At 39.6% G+C, this 22,550-nt stretch overlaps 1 protein-coding gene across 1 annotated transcript in view; it reads right to left on the bottom strand.

Annotated features, from left to right (window-relative positions):
* The window catches only part of Mael (maelstrom spermatogenic transposon silencer), a 29,408-nt gene extending 11,429 nt beyond the window's left edge, over positions 1 to 17,979 (bottom strand). Inside the window, exons 1-8 of the mRNA XM_059280262.1 lie at positions 17,686 to 17,979; positions 17,397 to 17,489; positions 16,021 to 16,120; positions 14,419 to 14,574; positions 13,116 to 13,157; positions 6,044 to 6,168; positions 5,373 to 5,427; positions 5,122 to 5,263 (exon numbers count right to left, since the gene is read on the bottom strand). Coding sequence (XP_059136245.1) covers positions 5,122 to 5,263; positions 5,373 to 5,427; positions 6,044 to 6,168; positions 13,116 to 13,157; positions 14,419 to 14,574; positions 16,021 to 16,120; positions 17,397 to 17,489; positions 17,686 to 17,817 — 845 coding nt within the window. The 5' untranslated portion in view covers positions 17,818 to 17,979. The remainder of the gene's footprint in view (positions 1 to 5,121; positions 5,264 to 5,372; positions 5,428 to 6,043; positions 6,169 to 13,115; positions 13,158 to 14,418; positions 14,575 to 16,020; positions 16,121 to 17,396; positions 17,490 to 17,685) is intronic.
* Positions 17,980 to 22,550: the final 4,571 nt, after the last annotated feature.

Here is a 22,550-nt window from a genome sequence, read left to right as displayed (position 1 = left end):
TCTGTCTCTGTCATCACCCTAGTCCTAGATCATTTATTGCCAGCTCATTTAATAATCATAGGATCCATACCTCCTTTCCTATCTCCTTTCAATACATCTGTAATAGAAACCTCAGAGACTTTTAAGAAATTCAATCTATTTTCTTTCCTACTTGGTAATCCTATTTCTAACAAGGCTCTCTTCATTTTTTATCCTTTTTCTGCTTCAATTCTTAGCTTTCATATTACAATTTAAATAGTCTCCTTGATCATTCATTTTGTGTGTCACTATGCCTGGGACAGTATTTGTTGATTAAAGGCTGTATTGCTTTAGTCAGCATGTCACAGACTGTAAGTTAACCTAAAGACAACTTGATACTAAACATTAGGAGAACAGGAAGTTATTAAAATTCAAATGTTTTAGCCTCCACAATAGTATGATAGTTACTACCTTATTACTTAAGTACTAAACTGCATCAATATAAAACTTAACCATTTCTCCTAGACCTTAAGAGAATGTGTTAGGCAGTGGTGGCGCATGCCTTTAATCCCAGCACTTGGGAGGCAGAGCCAGGCGGAACTCTGTGAGTTCGAGGTCAGCCTGGTCTACAGAGCGAGATCCACGACAGGCACCAAAACAACACAGAGAAACCCAGTCTCGGGGGGGGGGGGGGGGAGATAATGTGTTATCAGCCATTTACTACTAAGTCTTTCAGTAGGTCCTTCAGAGCAGTGTTTAAAATTGAACGGCAGAGGCATTTGGTTGGAATGCTTCCTCACTACACTGGCTGTAGCACTATGTCTTCAGTCTCTCTCTCTCTGAACCAACTCTGGCACAGGCCTCAAAAAACGCCTTACAATAAAGCTATCCTAGTCTGGCTGAGCCTGAATCTACTGAACTTAACACTGTAACAAACGAAAATGGAAAACCAGCCACCTTCCATCCAAGTCACTGCAAATGTTAGTGTGAACCTATATGCTGGCTGCTACACTGACAGAAGAGGGAGCTCTTGAACTGAACTCACCAATCTGTCAAAAACTGCCACCCAAGAGACAAAGGAAACAGAAGGCCTCATCCACAGAAAGCTATTGGATCATGGAAACTAAGAAAGCACCTGTAACTTCCAAAAACACATAGGGTATTCTAATATAACATTCCACATGAAATTAAATGTTCTCACACAAGTGTGTAAGAATATGGAAACATACTCTGAATAAGAAAAATTCAGAACCAAATGATTTCTTGAATGAGAAAGAGTTGACTAGACCCAGAACTCAAAAGCAGAAAAAAAAATCTAAATAGATTATGAAGTGCCCAAAGAAATAGTCATCTTGAAAAAGAAACTAAAAAAAAAAACCAACCAGAAAACTGTCAAATAATTAAAGAGTAAAAAGAGAAAATAAAGTGAAAGATAATATGGTATCATATATTATAGATTTCCTTAACAGAAATTAAAAAGGGGAAGAAAAATTACAATCCGTGAAAAAGCTCTAGAAACAGAAGCCAATTTCTGCATACTGAAATGGTTCAACAGACACCTCAGAAAGTGGACTTTAAATAACAAACTGAGAGGAGCTACCAACATAAAGGATGGCAAAGTAGGAAAGTCTCTAGTCTAAAAAAATGGTATCGTTAGAGCTAAGGAAATGATAAGCTTTGCAAAAGGAATACACAATTCAATGGAGTTGTATTTTCCAGAAATTCATGGACACAAGTGTGACTGTGGAAATCTTAACCACACAAAAAAACCAGGAAATACTTTTTAAGTCTCCCTTCAACCTATTATACACCAAGAATCACCAAACTTTTTAATGTACAGGCACCACATAAAAGAGCAACCATCTTAAAATTACACTATGTGTAAGGAGGTATGGAAACAGTAAAACTCTACTCTCAATAGATGAGATGATATATCAAGAGGACAAAGAGTGAACTGAAGAATAAGAAAATCTGCAGACATGGTAACATCTACTCTCAGCACTCAGGAGTGTGAGGCAGAATGATCATGAGCTCAAGGTGCAGACTGTTTCTGCTAAGGCCCATGCTTAGTTATTGGGAGGTGACAGAAATTTATGTGATACACAGGGTGTAGGGTGTGGTGTTGCACTCCTTTGATTCCAGCACTCAGGAGGCACAGGTAGGCAGATCTCTTAAGTTTGAGGCCAGCCTGATGGACATAGTGAGTTCCAGGACAGTCTAGTTTACACAGTGAGACCTTATCTTAAAAAGGAGTGGGGTGTGAGTGGGAGGCCCTAGGTAGATGAGGCTAGTGTGTGTGTCCATGAAGACAACTGTAGAATACCAGTCCCCTCCCTCCTCTTTACCTTCCCTGTAATGAGGTGAGGCAGTTTGCTTTACCACAAACACTCCCCTGTAAGGCACTGTCTGAACACAGTCACAAAAGCAAAGGAGCCTCCAAAATCAAAATTAGCCCTTTTATAGCTGATTATCTTGTGTGTTGACTATAGTAACAGAAAAACGACTACTCAATCCTGTGGACAGAGTCAAATCCTACAACTGAAAACAAAGGGTACAGAATATTCTCATATGTTCACAGGACAGTTCATAAAATTGATACATACTAAGTTATCAAAAATACCCTAAACATAAATAACTTCTATAGTTTGACATAGTAATCAACATTGTTTGGTCTTAATGCAAACATCCATAATTTACTAAAAGAAACAAAATCCAGGAAGGCCTTTCCATCTGCTCATTTAAAAGCATTTTAATTTGTTAGAGAATGAATTAAACAGTACTTGTTCAAAATGACATTTTAGAACCTATAGGATGTAACAAAACAATGAAACTTTAGAAACAAAATTTTTTGAGACCACCTTCCTTGCAGACATCTAAAAACATTTAAAAATCAATTTTACCATATGTAGTTTTCCAGAAAAATATCAATCACTAAATTTATTCCATTAGAATTATGAAGCTTAATTAAACCAGTTTCTTTCCTAAGGAACTGCCCCTCAACAATACACCAATAACAGACCTATAAACCTGTGTGGAAAGCGAAGATGTCACAGAGATAGTGTTCATCTGAACAACAGAAAAACAACTTTTGTCCTTGGACACAACTCAACATTATTAAGATTCAGTTCTTCCCAAGTTAATTTTTAAGCTTTTACAGGGTTTCAATGAAGTGAATATACACTGTTGAACAATGCTAGTACTTTTTACATCTAAAGGCTAATTAAACCAACAAAGTGGAAGCGGGGGACCAACATGGAATATAAGCAAACAGCAATTTAACTATTGTGAAGGGGTGAAAAAGAAATAATCCAAGTAACTTTTGAGAAAATTACTGTGACTCTATCCTCAGATTAAAGTCAACTAGAAATGAGTCCTGAACTGTGATGGTTCCACGAACACTGAAATTTCATTCAGTGCATCCAAACACTCAAACAGTAAGACACTTCATTCTGAACAGGTTCTTACTCAGCACCACTTGCCCTTGAAAGGAACCAGGGTCTACTGGAGAAACTGCTAACCCAAGGGTGGAATAGAGAAATACAAGATGAAGCTAGAATGTACCAGAAAGCAAAAAGCACTCAAGCCTGGTGGTAACAGATAAAACAAGAACTCCTAAGTCTATATTCACATAGAAATTATGAAGAAAGGCATTTTATTACAGAATTCTAACTAATAAATACTGAAGGAATAATTAAGAAAAATCACTACCTTCACAAGCTTGGCAGGAACCATTCCAACGAAATCATCACTGAATGCCATAACTAGTATTTGGTAATTTAAGGAATTCTATTTCTCTGCAAAAATACTCTACTTTTTTGGAGATTGAACCCAGGGCCTTCTGTTATCTAGAAAGCACTCTAACTGCTGAGCACATGTCAGCCCATTATGAGGTAGGTGCTCACTGTTCAAAGGTGACTCTAACCAATCTCAGACAAGTTCTCAATATCAGGAATGGGACACACTGACATAATATACTCCAAGTATGACACATTGAGAAGACATAGCACTTTTTATTTTTGGTATTCCTCCTAAAACGTGTAACCTTAACCTAGTCATCGGGAAATATAAACCAACTCAAAGTGAGAAACATTTTATAAACTAATTGGACTTCACCCTTCAAAAAAAAATTAAGATGGGAGGAGACTAAGGCCTCCAGGAGTGGGGAATGCCTGGAATACCAGCATTGGGAGTCATGAATTCCAGGTAAGCCCAAGTAACACACATGACCAGCAACATGTGATCCAGGACTGAACTCGAGATACTGTTTGATATAAAATAAAAGACACCACAAAAGAACTGGCAGCCTATGAACTTCAGCTTAGGTAACAGTACTGTGTGTCAATGGCAATATTCTGACTTTGGTATCTGTACTATTGTAAGAGAGTATTATTCTAAGGAAATATTGGTGTACCTAGACACAAAGCAGCAGGGTGGCTTCTTTTACTCTCAAGTGGCTTAGAAAAAGTGTGTATGTATTTAGAGACAAATTATAATGAAAATATGTAAGGAAGCCAAGAGAGTATTATGCTTATTTTTATTAATTTTTAATTTTTCAGTAAATCTAGGATTATTTCAAGAAAACATTTTGCCAACTTAATTCACTTATGTATCACTTTGTATAAATTATATACATATGATAAAAACAATTTAATAAAAATTAAAAATAAAGTCTAAATAAATTAAAAAGCATTCTTTCATCAGTAGACAAATTCTAATTGGTAAATAATTATCAGTTTATTTGACAAGTTTTTTGCTGTTGTTCTTAGTATAAAGGAGTAATGTATCTTTCCATCAATTATTGTATGCTAAAAAACACAATATTAAAAACAATATCTAAAAATAAGTTTCCCCAGGCCAGAGAGCTAGCTTAGTGGTAAAGAGCACCTGAAGAGGCCCTGGGTTTGGTTCCCAGCAACAGAGGATCTGACACCCTCATCTGGTCTCCAGATCACCAGGAACTCATGTGGTGTATATAAAGGTAAACACTCATACATGTAAAAACCATTTTTACAAGTTTACAAGGTTTAACTGAAAAGTGATTCACAAAAGGCAAAACAAAACAATTCAAAAGTCACAAACCTAAAACCTAGTCCAAGTCTATTTTCTCAGAATATAGTTCAGAAAGAAACCAACATTAGTGAATTACAAAATCATTATCAATACCTTGTGTTGCTAGAATAGTCCCACATGGCCACATCTAGGAGACTTCTAACCCAGGTCTTAGAGGGCTCCTTGAGGAATTTTTGCTGGTAGATTCCCACTACAAGGTCCTCTACAGTAAGAAGTTCTAGATCTTGCCTGATTTCTTCCATTAGTAAATAGAAAAATATAATTAGTGAATTTGGGCACACAGAACACACATGTCAAAATGAAAGCAGAGACTACACTTTCTGCGTGACCTAGATTCTGCTCACCTGATGCCCGCTCCATACGCTTCAAACACCAGTTGACTCTGGCTCTATCATCAGACTGCAGAGGGAAAAATCATTACTTGCATTTTCTTCTTTTTTGAATTATTTTAATTAACATTGTCCTTTCAAATTTGGGTGTGTGTAGGAAAGACACACACTAATTGAAAATTATCTAAAAATAACACACATTAAAAAACATTACTGCTATGACTAACTGGATGGAGATATAATATATATTAATAGTTTATGAAAAGCAAGTGAGATTTGGGGTAGACCAATGATGAAGTCAATGTTCAGAGCATGTGATCTGGTCATGGTAGTATTTATAATATGCAACAAGTTTAGGACCCATTCTTCACTACTATTCTGGAGAATTTAGATAAAGCAAAAAGTCTTTTCAAAACATCAAAAAAAAAAAAAGAGGGTTAAGTGAATGAACATCCATGCATTGGGCTAAAAAGATACTGCAGGTATTTCAGGAGGAATTTGAAGAAAATACTATTGTTCAGCTTTTGTTGCCTCCAAAATTAGTAACGTAAAGGTCATACTACTTGCACAGAAATCAATTCAGAATGAACATGTTTTAAAAACACATAACTAACACAAAACTGAAATTCTTTTCAATTCTTCTGGTGTCTAATTGGCTATTTAAAAAACTTCTTACTAGATATTACCTTGCAGTAAATAGGTGGCCAGTTCCCTGGGTTTGGATGGATAAATTTATAAAGGTTTTGTAACACAGTTGCTTGGTCATGCCCGAATTCAAAGTTTGAAATAGGAATCTTGTGACTAGAATCACCTGAGGGAAATAAAGAGGTAGAAGTTCAACCACTGAGCAAGGCAAGTATTATCAGTTTGGGAACAGGAATAAAAAGGAGAGCAGTGTGTAATTTACAATATGCGCTTGTACCAAGCCTGGTTCTCGTTCGGTACTTTACATACTTAAACCCAGAACCTTATGGAGGTGAGAAATACATACATAAATTAAGAAGAGACTACAGAGACTCCCCAGAAAGTAACAGTTAATGAACAATGAAGTCATTACTGAACCCATGTTTCTTAATGACCAAGTCTACAGTGTTTGAATTGTTCCTGTGATGCCTTTCAAAAATGTTTTGTTAAATAAGGCTAGAGGGCTTCATGGTAGCAATGATTTGTGTGTGTGTTTGTGTGTGTGTGTGTGTGTATGTGTATGCATGTTTGCCTGAATGGGGGGTGCAAAAGCATGTGTATATATGTGCACGTGGAGTCCTGAGTGCTATCAGGAATCATCCTTGATCTCTTTCATTTTATTCATTGCGGCAGGTCTTCAATCAAACTCAGAGCTTGCTGGTATGACTAGTCTCTGGGGATCTGTTGTCTCTGCCTGAGGCTGGAACTACAGGCACTAGGCATTTAGGTAGGTTCTGGATATCTGAACTCTGGCCTCATACTTGTTCAGCAAGCACTTTAAGCAGTGAGTAAATTGCTCTGGCCTCCGTTTTCATTAAAAGAAATATTACTCTGTGCGCGTGCATGTAGAGTTCAGAGGACAACCTCCAGGAGTTGATTCCTCACCATGTGGGTTCCAGGATTAAACTCAAGTATTCTGGCTTAGCAGCAAGTACGATTATCCCCCAAACCATAGTGCTGGCCCATGACTGATTTTTAAAAATGAGAATGGGGCTAGAGAGATGGTTCAGTAGTTAGAAGCACTGGCTGCTTTTCCAGAGGACCCAGCTCTAATATCATCCATACAGTGCCTAATAACCATTTGTAACTCCAGTTCCAGGGGACCCAGCCCCCTACTTCGGGCCTCAATGGATACCCATACACATTAAAAATAATCTTTTTTTTAAAAAAAACAATATGAAGAACTCCACACCTCCAGGAAATAAAAAGGACCAAGCAATTCAGATGAACCCTCCCACAACAAAATAAGTGACCTTGAAGATACTGGCAGTACAAACATGTCCAGCAGTCAAGACTTACTGATACAGGAGCAGGAAGTTAGGAAATTTTAAAGGCTAGTTTTAGATCACTTGTCAATTCTAGAAACAGCTAAATGTTTGAGCAAAGTGCTTTTAGAACCTATGATTACAATTTCTAAGTCTACTAAGTGCCTCAAAAAAGCAAATATACCTCTGTGACTAAGTTACTCTGAAATTCCTTCTTTTCAAACACTCTGAAAAAGCAGGTACAGAGACAGAAGGGGAACCAAAATGAAATTCACAGAAAGGTACCCAAAAGTTTCTTTGGTGTGGAAGTTACTAGGCACAGATTTAAAAAGAAAAAAAAAAAACTATGTTCACATTTGAACAAAATTCACATCAAATTATGAATTTTGGCATAAAATTGCAAACTATAAAAAAGATGAAGAAGTTCAGCTTTGCATAATGATAGAGGAAAGCTCACTAAATAGAATGTCTACTTCAAAGTGCTACAGAGAACAATGCAGTGAGGACTTAGGAGTCTGGAATCTTGGAAAGGAATAAATACCGGAAAGCTGAGGAAGGAAAGATTTAAAGGCTCAGACACTAGACAGAATTCTTAGCAGACTCATTAAAAATTTAAAATATTTTCTGTTACTACTATATAAATAAAACGTTAAGCATAGTGGTACATATTGTTAGTCTCAGCACTTGGGAAGTTGAGGCAGGAAGACCAGAAACTCAAGGGCATCTCTACACAGAGTCTGAGGCCAGACTGGGTTACAAGAGACCCTATATAAAAATATTAATCAAATCTATTTTCTGACTTCCACCACTTAATGCTACAAATTCTATGTATAATCATTTGGCAGTAATCTGTCTATCTCTCTTTTCATTAAAGAACTGAGATGGCTTAGTCCTTGTAAAGTTCAAAGCGTAATTTAAATTACCTCAATCCTTGACCATGCGTTAAGGTAATCTTAGATGCCTCATGACTCCAGTTTTCCACCAGACACAACCATAAACATTCTCTGGATAAGAATAATATGATAACTCACACACACACAATGCATGGGAGGTATGTATCTAATAAACATGATAACCAAGAAACTATGAAAACAGAGCAACAAAGATAATTGTAATAGGATTCCTGACACAAGACTGTAAAATAACTAGGCCTCTTCTGTTCAAAGAAATACTTATTTATACTTTCTGCACACCCAGAAACCAAATTTAAAAGTAATGAAAACATATCACCCAACCCATTTTCCCTCATCTTTCATTATAGCAAATAACCTTGACAACCAAATCAGACAATGTCAACAGCAACATAAATGCACAGACCCTAAGACAATCACGAGCAAGCCAAAATCAACAATTAGGAGACTTATGGTTACCATGTTGAGTTTGTTCTAGAGTGCAAAAATAGTTTAACATTGGTAAATCACCATACAAATAAAATATTGGAGATTTCAAAAGAGCATCTTTATTAAAACATTCAACTGTCATCCATAACCAAGTTGGAAACAGAAGAAAGTTGTTCACTCTGATAGTGTGCACGGCAAAAATAAGGGCAGTCAGGGAAGAGGAAATTATAGCAAATAACCTGTTGGTAAAAAACTGGAAACTAGAGATCCAAGTCTGTAAGACGAATTGCTAAACAGTCTTATTAATAAAAAACCCGAAGCCAGATATTGGGGTGAAAACTAAGAGATCAGAGGAACAGGACAAACCACAGCCAACCTCACCTTACCAACTCCTCAGCCTCCAGAGAGAGCTACTTCCTGTATACTCATGCCTATATCCTTTCTGTGCCCTGCCATCTCACTTCCTCTCTCTGCCCAGCTACATCACTTCTTCTTTCTGCCCAGCTCCATCACTTCCTGTCTGTCTGTACAGACCTCCAGACGTCTATGGTTAACTAGTGCTGGGAATTAAAGGCATGTGCCACCACACCTGGCTCTGTTCCCAGTGTGGCCTTGAATTCGCAGAGATCTGGATGAATCCCTGCCTCCTGAATGCTAGGATTAAAAGCGTGTGGTACCATTGCCTAACTTCTTTGTTTAATATAGTGGCTGACTTTTTCCTCTGATCTCTATGCAAGCTTTATTTAGTAGAACACAAATAAAGTATCACCACACAAGCCTTCATACAACACAAACCAAGTAAACAACCAGAAGACACAATTCAAAACAGTACTTACAAGACAACAAAAAGGTAGCATGGTGATGTAGGCACTCAGGAGGCAAAGGCACGAGGACTGCCCCAAATATGATGAAAGCCTGTTCTAAATAAGAAACTCTAGGCCAGCCAAGGTGATAGCCCCATCTCAAAAAATAAAATAAAATGAACAAAAGCTATTAAGATCCTTAACAACAACTTTATTAAAGAAAGTATAGACCTGAAGAAACAAGATGTTCCATTTTCACAGATGGAAAGGCAACATTATGAAGGTTATCTATTTTCTCCAAAACAACCTAAATATTTACAAGTGGTCCCAAATCTATCAACAAGGTTTTTTTTAGTAAAGTATGAAAAATTGATTCCAAATTGTGGATGAAAATTGGGGTCAAAAATAGCTATGATATTACAGAACAAGGGAGCTTTCTAAAGATTTTCAAACTATTATGCTTAATTAATAATATGATAGTCAAGCCACTCCCACCCCCCCAAAAAAAAAACCAAAACCAAAATCCTAGTAGACTAATAAAGAAACCAAGTAGAAGTATGATCTGACCTAACAGATACTACATATCAGGGAAAAATAGGTTATTCAATGAATGATAACAAGACAACTGGCTGTCTTCAGGAGAAAACAATGAAATTAAATTGTCATCTCACAGCATACACAAGTCAATTCCAGCTGGAATAAGCACCGGATACAAAAAAATAAACTTCGCAAATTTTAGAAGAAAACAGGAGACTCCCCTTCAGGTAGCAAAGAGCTCTTAAGACACAAAGATTCACAGTTTAAAAAAAAAATTGTCTGACTTGCTAAATGAAAGCCCATCACTTGTGCTTATTAAAAGGCCCCACACAGGGCTAGAGATGTAGCTCAGTATATTACAGAACTGATAGAGTACTTGCTTGGCATGCACAAGACCTAGGGTTCAGTACCCAGTATTCAAACTTGAGACCTCATATAGAGTGAACAACCCAAGACTCAAGCTGAGAGAAGCCATAATGTAAGAATTAACAGTTAAGTTCTATAATAAACACATATAATGTAAGAAAAATAAGTAGAAAATGAGTAAAAGATAATGTACTTAAAATATAAATACATGTGTATAAAATCAAAAAACTTAACATATACATAGTAAAATTATTCAGAAAAGATAATGACTAACACAAAATTCAGAACCCTTCTCTGATACAGAACCAGGAAGGGGAGGGGAGGGGGAGGGGGAGGAGAAGGGAAGGAAGAGGAGAGAAGAGAGGAGAGGAGAAGGTGAAGAGAAGGGGAGGAGAAGGGGAGGGAGAGGAGAGAGGGAGAGGGAGGGAGAAAGAGGGAGGGAGGGGGAAGGAGAGGGAGAGGGAGAGGGAGAGAGGGAGGAAGGGAGGGGGAGGGAGAGACTGCCAGTGGTGCTGGCGATATGCTGTTTTCAGCTGACTGACTGGTGGGTATACTGCTGTTCATTAATATTCTATGGAGTAAGTCAGTGCTACAGTCTTTGTATTTAATACATTTGAAAAGCCAATGGACCTTTCATATAGAAAGCTGCAATCAGGATTCAAAGCTTTGCTTCTTTTAAAGCAGAACTTCTCTAAAGAAAAACCATTAACCAGTGAAATGAACAGAAGTCGAGCTCTTCTGGCTCAAGCGAGGAAGGAGAGTCAAGACCTCTTAGTCCCAAAGCTTACACAGAAGCTGAAGCACCTTTTTGTAGGAACCTAAGTGGGAAAGGAGTCGCCACCGGATTCCATAATAAAATGTCTTCCAATCCTGAAATTCTTCACTACTCTAACATGATAAACGATAATGCCCACCCATGAAGCAGTCACTTGATTTCACAGTACCTGAAACATCATGCAGCACAATGTCTTTGAGAGGTATTTTTTTACTTAGGGAGGAGGTACATGTGGGTCCTGGGGACCGAACTCAGGCCGTCAGGTTTGGTGGCAATCACTTTTACCCACTGAGCCATGTCACTAGCTCTGAGAAATCTATGTGCACATCCACTGGCTACTGCTTCAACGGAGCACATCAATATGTCAGTTTGGCTTGGTACATTAGTCTACGAACCCTGGTCTTCTCCAAATCAGTGCAATTACATCAGCACGGGCATTTTTAGGTACTATGTCAACACAGCTGTCACTCTAACCATCATTTATCTTATTTAATTGGCAGATTTCCCAGGGTTATTTAATTGGCAACTTAAGACATGCTTAAATTGGCAAGCTCCAAACATTTTAAGTTTGTCTGAATGGGAAACACTATCCTGTTTCAATTAGCTGGAATAATAAATTAAGAAGTCATTCCCAGCTGTGGATGCAGCTCAACAGGAGGGCCTTTGCCTAGCTGAACAAGGACTTGCCTAGGTTTGATCCTCAACATGAGACAAAAGAAATGTTTCTGGCCTATAGTAAGATATAGATAGGATAAGACAGCTTTTAAGGAAGGAAGGATACTTTGTGTTCATTTCTTTAATGAGAAATACTGCAAAAACATGCAATAAAATATTTAAAGGTTTTATCAGCATCAAGCTAGCAAAGAAATGGTAAGCCAGTGACACTCAACGAGTGAGTGACACACAGCAGGAAGACAATGCATTCGCTCAAATGATGAACCAACCAAAACCATCTCTTCAAGTGCAAACATGAAAATTAAATCAGAAACTAGGTTTCATAAAATTTGTGTTGGGGAATCTTGGTTTGTTGAGTTTTGAGAAAGTCTTGCCCTGTGGCATAGCCTGGCAATGAACTCTATAGCCGATGATACAAACTGTGGCTGATTCTCCTGCCTTAAGTCTTCCAAACTCTAGAATTAGAAGCACAAGCTAATGTACCTGGCTCCATTTCTGGTTCTTAAAAGATTTACCCTCTGATCTGCACACGTGCATGGTGCATCATAAAAGTTACATATGCCTGATACAGTAGGCCTGACAAACATTTCTAATCCTTCTAATAGGCTAGTTGGCCACATTTTTACGTTAAATTGTACATGCAGGAATTAAATGGTCCCTTAAGCAATATACTGAATTAATCTCAATTTAATATAAAACTATCATGATTTTCACTTTAATCAAATAGGAAACTTCTGAAAATTCTTTCTGTAAGAGTTTAGCTCCAATCTTAGGTAAATTTAGTCAGAGTCAAGTTTTTTGGTTACAAAATACTTAAAAGCCTGATTTCCTCACCCCAAACTCAAAACTGTTCCACTCTGAACTCATTTTTGAAGCATAAATTCTAAAAATTTTTTTAAAATAGACATTGCTCATAAATGGGTCTAAGTTTAGAGAATCTGAAACTTCCCATGATTTTCCATAGTGCCTGGCCACTATACCAACAGCTGACCTTAGAACTCCATGGATATGTAGCAATAAGAAAGTAAAATCTTACTTCCTTAGAATATAAAGAGTTCATACATACACACAAGTCAGTCAAGTTTTAAAAGTTTGGGGCTGGGGGTCCACTCTGCGGCAGGCAGAGTGGCTACCTAGCATGTGTGAGGCCCCAGTTTACCCCCAGTAGCAGGAGTGTGCATGTGTAGGTCTAAGTTTGTTTAAAGATCATTCCACCTGCCATTCCCTGCAGCTTACATCTTCTAAGTTAAAAGAGTTAGTCTTAATGGGCTGCACACACTCAGTCCCTCTTATCCCAGTTCCTTTATACTTACTTGCAGCCTGGCAATGGAATCGAAATCCTCGTGGAATTTCACCTACAACACAAAGTGTTTAATTGAGAAGCAGAAATCTGGAAGTTCTCTTACTTGTGCTACAGTAATACTTCATAGGACAACCAAGTTTCAATGTGGGTAATCTTTATTACTTTAAAATATAAGATTAAAACTTCATAGTGTCCTTTTTTTCTGTCATTTCCTTTTGTCTTGGTGGTTGTTTAAATCAAAGGCATGATGACTAAAATAATTTTTATGTATTTACCAAACCACTTTTCACAGCAAGTTGCTGCTCGCAGGGAAATTATACTAGAGAAAAAATATTCATGCAGAAGGGGTCCATGAAGGGCTTTGGGAGTGGTGAAGCCCATCATACTGCAAGCATATACTAATTTTTCAGAATGAAGGAAAAAATCTTAAAATTTTATCTTTTCAGTGTTTCATAATCCACACACACCACAAAATGTAAAAAACGTATGACTTGTCCTAAGCAACAATGTCCACAAGCATAAGATAATTAGCTTTGCTGTCCTCTGAGAATGAAGATGTCCAAATTAATTTTAGAGTTCTTTCCTATCTTGATACACTTCCCTGTTTGACTTCAAGGATATGGTGGTTTCCTTAACTGCTCTCTGTCCTCTAGGGAACTGAACTGATAGGACATTTTTATAACTATCTGCTTTTTATTTGTTTGCTTTTTTTTTTTTTTTTGAGACAGGGTATCAATGTAGCCTAATCTTCTTGCCTCAGCCTTCTTCCTGAATGAGTGCTGGGATCACAGGCTTGAGTCTCCCCTGGGCTACTTTGCTTTTCAGTGGGGGTAGAATAGCGGGAAGGAGATGGCTAAGGATGTTTAGAGAGCTGGGATACCTCCATACTGTTTCAATAGTTTCTATAGACACTTTACAAATGATTAACTGGTTCAGAAAAAGGTTTTCTCAAGGTTACAAAGCTGTATCAGCTTCAAACTAAAGATTACTAAGGTGAAGGATGGGAAATTGAAAGAAAAGAACAAGGCATAAAACAGAAAAATTCCAGAATGTAAGGCCATGGGCAAACAAATAGGCTGTGAATTTTTGAGGTGCTCTATCCTCTGAATTCTAGTGTTTACTGAAGAAGAAAAGCTTCAATCAACCAGCCACAACACCTAGTTCCTAATAGTTTGACACTTGGGTATTATGTCTACGTACATTTTAAGAACACAGCTGTATGTATGTCAGCTTTTAAGAAAATGACTACTAATAAATGAAGTCAGTTTAAAAAATCATATACTTTTAGGATGTATCAAATACTGGCTGCTTACCTGGATGGATAAAGCTGTGGAAATCTGCTATAATACCTTCCTGGAGGGAGTATTTAACACAGCCAATTTCACAAGGGAGGAAGCGCTGTTCACAATGAGGAGGTAGCTCACCATGGCTAAAAATGTTCAGAAAATAAAAAATGCCTCCAAGGAGAGCTGAAAAACGAAGCAAAACAAAACTCAAGACTGTTAGCACTACTTTTGTACAGGTATATGTTCCTGTATTTCTTAGTGAATTATAAAAGAGAAAACTCAATTATACCAAATAAAAATTTTACAATCACATTTATAAAGAATTTAAGAAGTAACCATTCTTTATATAAAGCAACAAAATTATTCAGTCTTGCCTCTACATAATGAAGCTATAGAGTAGTGCTGAATTTCAGCAATGACATAATAAAAGTTGTGACATACATGATACAAATAGAAAGGCTTGGGAAATAAAGTTAAGCAGAACAAGTGAAGTAAAACTAGCTATGGAAAATTTAGTTCTCTGTTTTTATACTTTTGAGAATATATAGAGGACCACCTGTAATACCAGAGAACTATGTGGGAGTAGTACTTCTACTGAAGACTAAAAAAAGTTTAGGTGAAAAGTTTGTGTTAAAGGCAGAACACAATAAAAGCAGCCAGGAGCAGCAGCAAAGGCCTTTATTAGCTATGTCCCCTTCTAGAGTAGTGCAATAATTCATCCTTGCTTCATGCCTGCCCACCCCAGGATATTGTAAAATTCTTTATTCCTTTTTTTTTTTTTTTTTTTTTTTTTTTTTGAGACAGAGTTTCTCTGTGTAGCCCTGGCTGTCCTGGAACTCACTCTGTAGACAGGCTGGCCTCCAACTCACAGTTATCCTCCTGCCTCTGTCTCCTGGGATTAAAGGCATGTGCCACCACACCTGGCCAAAATTTTTTATTTTTAATTGGCAGATAATAACAGTACATCTTTATGGATTATCATGGGGATTCAATAAATTTATAAATTGTGAGATGATTAAATCAAACTGGTTAGCATATCTATCAATCTTCACTCTCTTATGCTTGTTCAAAATTTAAAATCTACTCTCTTACCAGGCTGTGTAATAGGTCAAAAGCCTTATTCTTCCTACCTACCTCTATAACCTAAAGAAGAATTATGTTTAATAATGAATGAAGTGGCAGAAACCAAGAGAGACTGTTACAAAAAACTTTCCAATACTATTTCAACAAATGCAAATTAGTTCACCCTGCATAACACTAGTGCTATAATATTTAAATCCTTATAGTCAATTATTTTGAAATATAAGATCAAAATGAATAAAACATATTTTGGGAGTGGGATGCACAGGTATGTCCTTGAGTGAGGTGGTCAAAGGTCAATCTCTAGCGTCATTCCATGTTTGTTTGAGGTAGGACTTGAGGCTTGCCCAGTTAGGCTAGGCTGGCTAGTCATCCTACCGTCCGCCCCCACCCAGCACCATCATGCCTCACTTTTTATATGGGTGCTGGTCCTCATGCTTGCACAGCAAATACTTTATTGACCAAGCCATCTTCCCCCACCATAAGAAGACTTTTTTATTGCCCAATATGCCATCCAAATTCAAGCATAACATTTTAGGAATACTCTACCTTGATCACTTTTTATAGACAAATTTGACATATCAGGGGGAGAAACACTTGGTTTTGGTACAAGCATGCCTGGTCTCCTCAGTGGCGTGGATATGAATTTCTGAAAGAGAATTGCCAATCAAATACTTTTAAACAGAGCTACCGCTGGATACTTCACTGCATATATTTACAAAGTAACTTCCAATGACCCGTGGACTGCTTCTGCATTCTCTCACCATCAATGAAAAGAACGTCCATGGCAGACAAGAGCCAGTCTGTAAATACGATGACGAAGAAGGCCAGTGGTAAATAAACTATAGTGGAGAGTCATTTGTGCACCACTGATCATCTCATTTCCTCGAGGCACTTACAACCAAAAGCCAGGCTAGCAGTCAAAGGATTATTTTTGAAAGAAAATCAACCTAAACCTCCAATCCTGTAATATTGTTTGGTTTTCACTTAAAGGTAAAAACCAGAACACAATGTGCCTCCAACTGTCACAACACACACAAACACACTATACTTAAGTTCTGAGGAGAAATTTTTTACAGTTATTTTTATTTTCTTTTTTTATGTATACAGGTGTTTGCCTGCATATATGTGTGTTACATGTGTGCAGCACCAGTGGAGGCCAGAGGAGGGCATCAGAATCGCCTGGAACTGGAATTATAGAAGATTATGAGCCACCATGTGGGTGCTGGGACTTGAACCTGGGTCCTTTGTAAGAGTTAGCCAGTGCTCCTAATTACTGAGCCATTTCTAGCCCCTTGAGGAGAAATGTTTTGGAAGAAATTATAATGACAAGAAAAATCAAAGTTCACAAGCATAAAACATCACATATCTACCTGACTTAAGGTACCAACTTAAAACAAAAATCTACCATATTAAAAAAATAATCCAAACTTTTGAGTTTCAACCCAGTGCCAACAGCTGAAGAATGAAACTTCAGTATGTACAGACAGAAGAGAACAACACGAGGGAGAAGAAAAAGATCTCCATCAATTACCTTGTACTTTCTGCACAGAAATGAGCAGGAAAACAAGGTCTGTTTAGTACTTCACTACACTTTCCTGTCCGTAGGATCTACAAATGTTAACCTGGGTCCTCCAAGTCTTGTTATTCAAATTATTTAAAGCACAGGAACGGGCTTGCTTCTAGGAATCGTTTAAAAATGAAACTCAACTATTTCTAAGTACGCCAAAGTGCTTTAAAAGCCGTCTAACCGTTAAGAACTGAAAGGGACTCTGGGAGGACATTTAGCGTAAGCCCTAAACACCATGTGACCTGGGGTTTTCTGCAGGGTCTGGAAGCTTCCCGACGGTTCTCGTGCTCCACCGTGGCTGGGGGCCCAGGGGCGGGCAGGCGGGTGAACAGGACGGGGGCTCCCCCCCCCTTACCTGCTTCTCTGAAGGCCCCGAATCCTTTCCCTGGGCTGCTCTCCATTCTCGAGCCATTTCTGAGTACTTCTCCTTCTCATCCTCCCTGAGGAGCTTGGGGAGAAGAGGGAGACAGGAGAGGGAGGCGGTGAGGCGTCCGTTCCACGCCCCGGTTCTGGAAGGTTCTGTCGGTTGGTCCGGCGCAGGGGAAGGGCCCCCACGCCCGTCCCCTCCCTCCCTCCACTGAAGGCCCGCAGCCCGGGTCCCCTCCGCGCCCTCCCCGCTGCCCAACTGCCCGCAGCAGCCTCACCGCCCAGTCGGCCGAGCAGTAGGGGATGGCGTCCGCCACTCGGGCCACCGGCAGGCCTCGCCGGCGCAGTTCGGGAATCTTCTCCTGCACGAAGAAATAGTAGGCATTGCGGCTGGCCCTGCGGTTGGGCATGGCGTCGTCGGGCCTCGACGCCCTCCAGAGACACAGCAAGCAGCCGGCGCCCTCGCCGGGCTCCCGCCCTTAGTAACCGAGCTGGGCGCCTGCGCGCGCGCTCCTGCCCTGCGCCTGGCCAATCAGGGCGCAGCGCGCAGCCGCATTGGGCTCCCCCGTTGGTGGGGGGAGAAAAACAGCCTGAAACGGGAAGGTTCCACCTCATGCGGAGGCCGAGGGGGCGGGGAGGAGGGAGGAGTCGGGCGCAGGTGGGGAGCGTTGCGATTGGCTGGCTGGCATGCCTGGTAGGCGGGGGTTGTCACGTGGAAGGCCTGGCGCCTTTTCTGTATATTGTTGCGTAATGTGTCCAGTTGGTAGGCGGAGGACTCGCGGGTGCTGTCGGTTCCCAAGTGTTTGACAGCTAGAAATAGCGAGTGTGTGCAAAGCCCAGGGGGAAAACGTGGGCTCACTAGGGTGTTTTCAAGACGGTAACAACAAACCCAACATATTTGAAAACTTCTGTTATTTGTTAGCATTTGGGGAGCTGAGGATGGAACCAGAGCCTCCAACAAGCTAGGAGACCACTGAGCTATGTTCTCAACCCTTCCCTCAATTTTTAAAGTGAAGTATACAATTAGTCATAAGAAAGAAACACAAGCTGGGCATGGAGGTGCACACCTTTAATCCCAGCACTCGGGTGGCAGAGGCAGAGGCAGGTGGATCTCTGTGAGTTTGAGGCCAGCCTGATCTATAGAGCGAGTTCCAGGACAGAGAAACCCTGTTTCAAAAAAACAAAACAAAACAAAACAAAACAAAACAAAACCAACAAAACAACAACAAACAAAACCACAAGCACTGAGATTTCAAATAATGTCCGTAAATAAAGTTTTATAGGCTTTCTCATAAGGGCTGAGTAATTTCTTTTTCATCAATTTTATTACGAGGTGGCATTTTGGGAGTTATTATGAAGTGTTTTTTTTGTTTTTTGTTTTTTGTTTTTTCTCATCTTGTGTACCTAGTTACTGCTGAATCAAGGTTGAGCCTGTGCATTTAGTAATACTGAATTCTCATACTGGTTCAAATTAGTGCTTGCTAATTCACTTGGGTTTTCTCCTATTTCCCAATGAAATTCCTTTGTCTATTCAGTTTACTAAGTCTGTGTATAAGTAGAGTATGTTTTTTAGAAAAGGCAGTTCAAAATTCATTTAAAAAATTGCATCTTTTCAGATAACCACATTTTATTATTTGTTTGTTTACTTTTACATCCTGTCCACAGGCAATTTACCCTCTCTCCTCTCCTCCCAGTCACTCCCTACCCCCCTTTCTGTTTCTATTCAGAAAAGGGCAGGCCTCCCATGGATATCAACAAAACATGGTATATCAAGTTGCAGTACGACTAAGCACCTCCCCTCATATTAAGGCTGGACAAGGCAATCCAGTAGGAGGAAAAGGGCCCCCAAAGCTGGCAAAGAGACAGCCCCTGTTCCCACTGTTAGGAGTCCCACAAGAAGACCAAGCTACACAACTGTAACATATATGCAGAGGGACTAGTTTGATCCCATGCAGGCTCCCTGGTTGTGGGTTCAGTCTCTGTGAGCCCCTGTGAACCTAGGTTAATTGATTCTGTGGTTTTTCTTGTGTTGTTGACCCCTCTGGGCTCCTACAATTCTTCCCTTTCTCCAACAGGATTCCCTGAGCTCCTCCTAATGTTTGGCTGTGGGTCTCTGTGTCTATTTTCATCAGTCAGTAGCTGGATGAAGCCTCTCTGGTGACAACTGGGCTAGGCACCGATCTGTGAGTATAGCAGAATATCACTAAGCACCACTACATTGACTTTTTTTTTCCCAGTTGTGTTTGGTTCTATCCTAGGTCTCTGAGCTGTCCAGCCTCTGGGTCCTGGCACTCCAGGCTGTGTCAGGGGTGGGTTCCCTCTTGTAGCATGGGTCTCAGGCTGGACCAGTCATTGATTGGCTAGGCACTCCCACATTTTCTGCACCACCTTTACCCCAGCACATCTTGTAGGCAGGGCAGATTGTAGGTGGAGGTTATATGGCTGGGTTGGTATTCTAATCCCTCCACTGGAAGTCTTGTCTGGTTATAGTAGATGGTCAGTTCAGGCTACATATCCCCTATTGCTGGGAGTCTTATCTGAGGTCACCCTTGTAGATTCCTGGGAATTTCCCTTGCACTAGGTTTCTACCTGATCTGGAAATGTCCCCTCTTTTCCAGTCTTCTCTTTCAGTACCCCCATGCTCCCCACCTGATCCCTAATGTTCCCATTCCCACTTGCCCCAGTCCATACATGAGATCTCTTCTATTTCCCCTTCCCAGAGAGATCCAAGCGTTCCCCCTTGAGCCCTCTTTGTTACTTAGCTTCTCTGGGTTTGTGGATTATAGCATGGTTATCCCTTACTTTACAGCTAATATCTACTTATAAGTGAGTATATACCATGATTGTCTTTCTGGGTCTGAGTTATCTCACCCAGGATGATTTTTCTAGTTCTATCCATTTGCCCTCGAATTTCATGATGTCATTGTTTTTTAACAGCTTTTTTTAATCTAAAAATTATGTAAAATTACTGTTTTTAACAGTATTTTTACATAATACTCTATTATGTAAATGTACCATATTTTCTTTATCCATTCATCAGTTGAGGGGCATCTAGATTGTTTCTAGGTTCTGGCTATTATGAATAAAGATGCTATGAACATAGTCAAGCAAGTGTCCTTGTCATGTGTTTGAGTATGCTTTGGGTATATGCCTAAGAGTGGTATAGCTGGGTCTTGAGGTGGATTGAATCCCAATTTTCTGAGAAACTGCATGTTGATTTCCAAAGTACTTGTATAAGTTTGTACTTCCACCAGCAGTGGAAGAGTGTTCCCCTTGCTCCACATCCTTTCTGGCATGAGCTGTTGTTGGAGCCCACTAGGTTTCCTAGTGCTTGTACCCATCAGGACTGTATAAGAGGTTGATTGGACCATGGGCCTGGGTACCAGGTAACTGTAACTAGCAAGGGGAGGCCTTTTACTCCATCCTTTGGCGTTGTTATAAATAGACCTTAGGAATAAAGTTCTGGGCTGGTGAATAAGGATCCAGACCCACCCGAGTCTATCCTGTGCTTTCTCTCTGTTTCTTTACTTTCTATTTCTAACTAAGTCTCTTATCCCTCAATCCTCAAGAGTTCCTAGGGTAAATAAGTGTGAGGGCTATCACTTGTGTTTTTGATCTTAGCCATTCTGACAGGTGTAAGATGGAATCTCAGAGTTGTTTTGATTTGCATTTCCCTGATGGCTAAGGATCAGTGTTGAACATTTCTTTAAGTGTTCCTCACCATTTAAGATTCTTCTGTTGAGAATTCTCTGTTTAGATCTGCACTCCAGTTTTTAATTGCATCACTTGGTTTTTGATCTAGTTTCTTGAGTTCTTTATATATTTTTTGGAAATCAGCCCTTTGTCGGATGTAGAGTTGGTGAAGATCTTTTCCCATTCTGTAGGCTGCCATTTTGTCCTATCGATGGTGTCCTTTGCCTTACAGAAGGTTTTCAGTTTCATGAGGTCTCATTTATTAATTGACAATTTTAGTGTCTACACTATCAGTCCTCGGTTCAGGAAGTTGTTTCCTGTGCCAATACGGATAACCATATTCTTTATTGTTGCTAATAATGTTGCTAGATTCCTCTGGTATTGAACCAGCCTAACATTTATAAGGACACATTCTTCTTGATCATGAGGCATTGCTGATACTTAAAAAAAAATGTTTTGCTTTCTTAGTAGATATGGAATTATTATTTTGTGGTGCTTGCTGTAGGGCTCTGAGGAAGATCTGAGTGAGTGGTGTCCTGAAAGAATGTGAGTTGATGACATGGACAGGGTCACAGTCCCAAGATCTCCAACTGGTGAGAAACAGCAAAGCTGTTAGGCAGTCTCAAGAGCAATGACACAGCTTTCCTGGAGAGTACCAGAATGAGTGTTTATGAATGGCTGATCAGTGTGTGCAAAGATGAGCAACGACTGTGGCTTCCTCCTCCAGGATGTTTTCAGTGGAGATTGCTCATCTACGGAGACCTCCCATGGAGACTCGCTAACTCCTCCCTGTCTTCTGCATCTACACTTTGCTAAGATTCCAGGTTTCTGCAAACTCACCTGATCCCAGCTTCACTGTACGTGTGTCTGTCCTTTCTTCATTCCCTCTTTGCCCCTAGTTAGGAAGGGTTCCAGGACCCAAGCCATGCAGGACTGGGCAGCTTTCCTTACTAAATATTGGTATCAAGGTTATAATTGTTTCGTAAAATGAACACCCTTTTTCTCTTTTTAGAATTGAATAAGAGATGAGAACTACTGATTCTTTGGAAATCTGGTAGATTTTCTTGTTTAAGCTCTGATACTGACAACGTCAGAGGGCAGCAGGGGGCTGAACCTTGTCAGTATCTGGCATGGGTTGTCTTCAGTCATTTCTCCTAGAAACTATGTCACATTTGGGATTACAAGTATACTGGTATAAAATTTGGTGAGGAGATGAGGCCACTGAAACTTTTCTAAATATTGATAAGACAACAGCTTGACTTAGCTGAGTGACTCAGCAAATTCACTCTTTCAAGGGGAGCGGACTTACACAAAGGCTTGTAGAGGAAATTTTATAACAGCTCTGTTCTTCAAAAGCCCCATGCTGAATAACTCAAAGTCATCAACAGTTGAATTGGTAAATTGTGGTGTATAATATGGTAGACTACTGGGAACTAAATGGAAATGAGCT

This window comes from Peromyscus eremicus, chromosome 15, assembly GCF_949786415.1.
Source record: "Peromyscus eremicus chromosome 15, PerEre_H2_v1, whole genome shotgun sequence".
In the NCBI taxonomy this organism is placed as follows: domain Eukaryota; kingdom Metazoa; phylum Chordata; class Mammalia; order Rodentia; family Cricetidae; genus Peromyscus; species Peromyscus eremicus.
The sequence above is the reverse complement of the archived record's forward strand: the minus strand, read 5'-3'. Positions and strand labels throughout refer to the sequence as shown.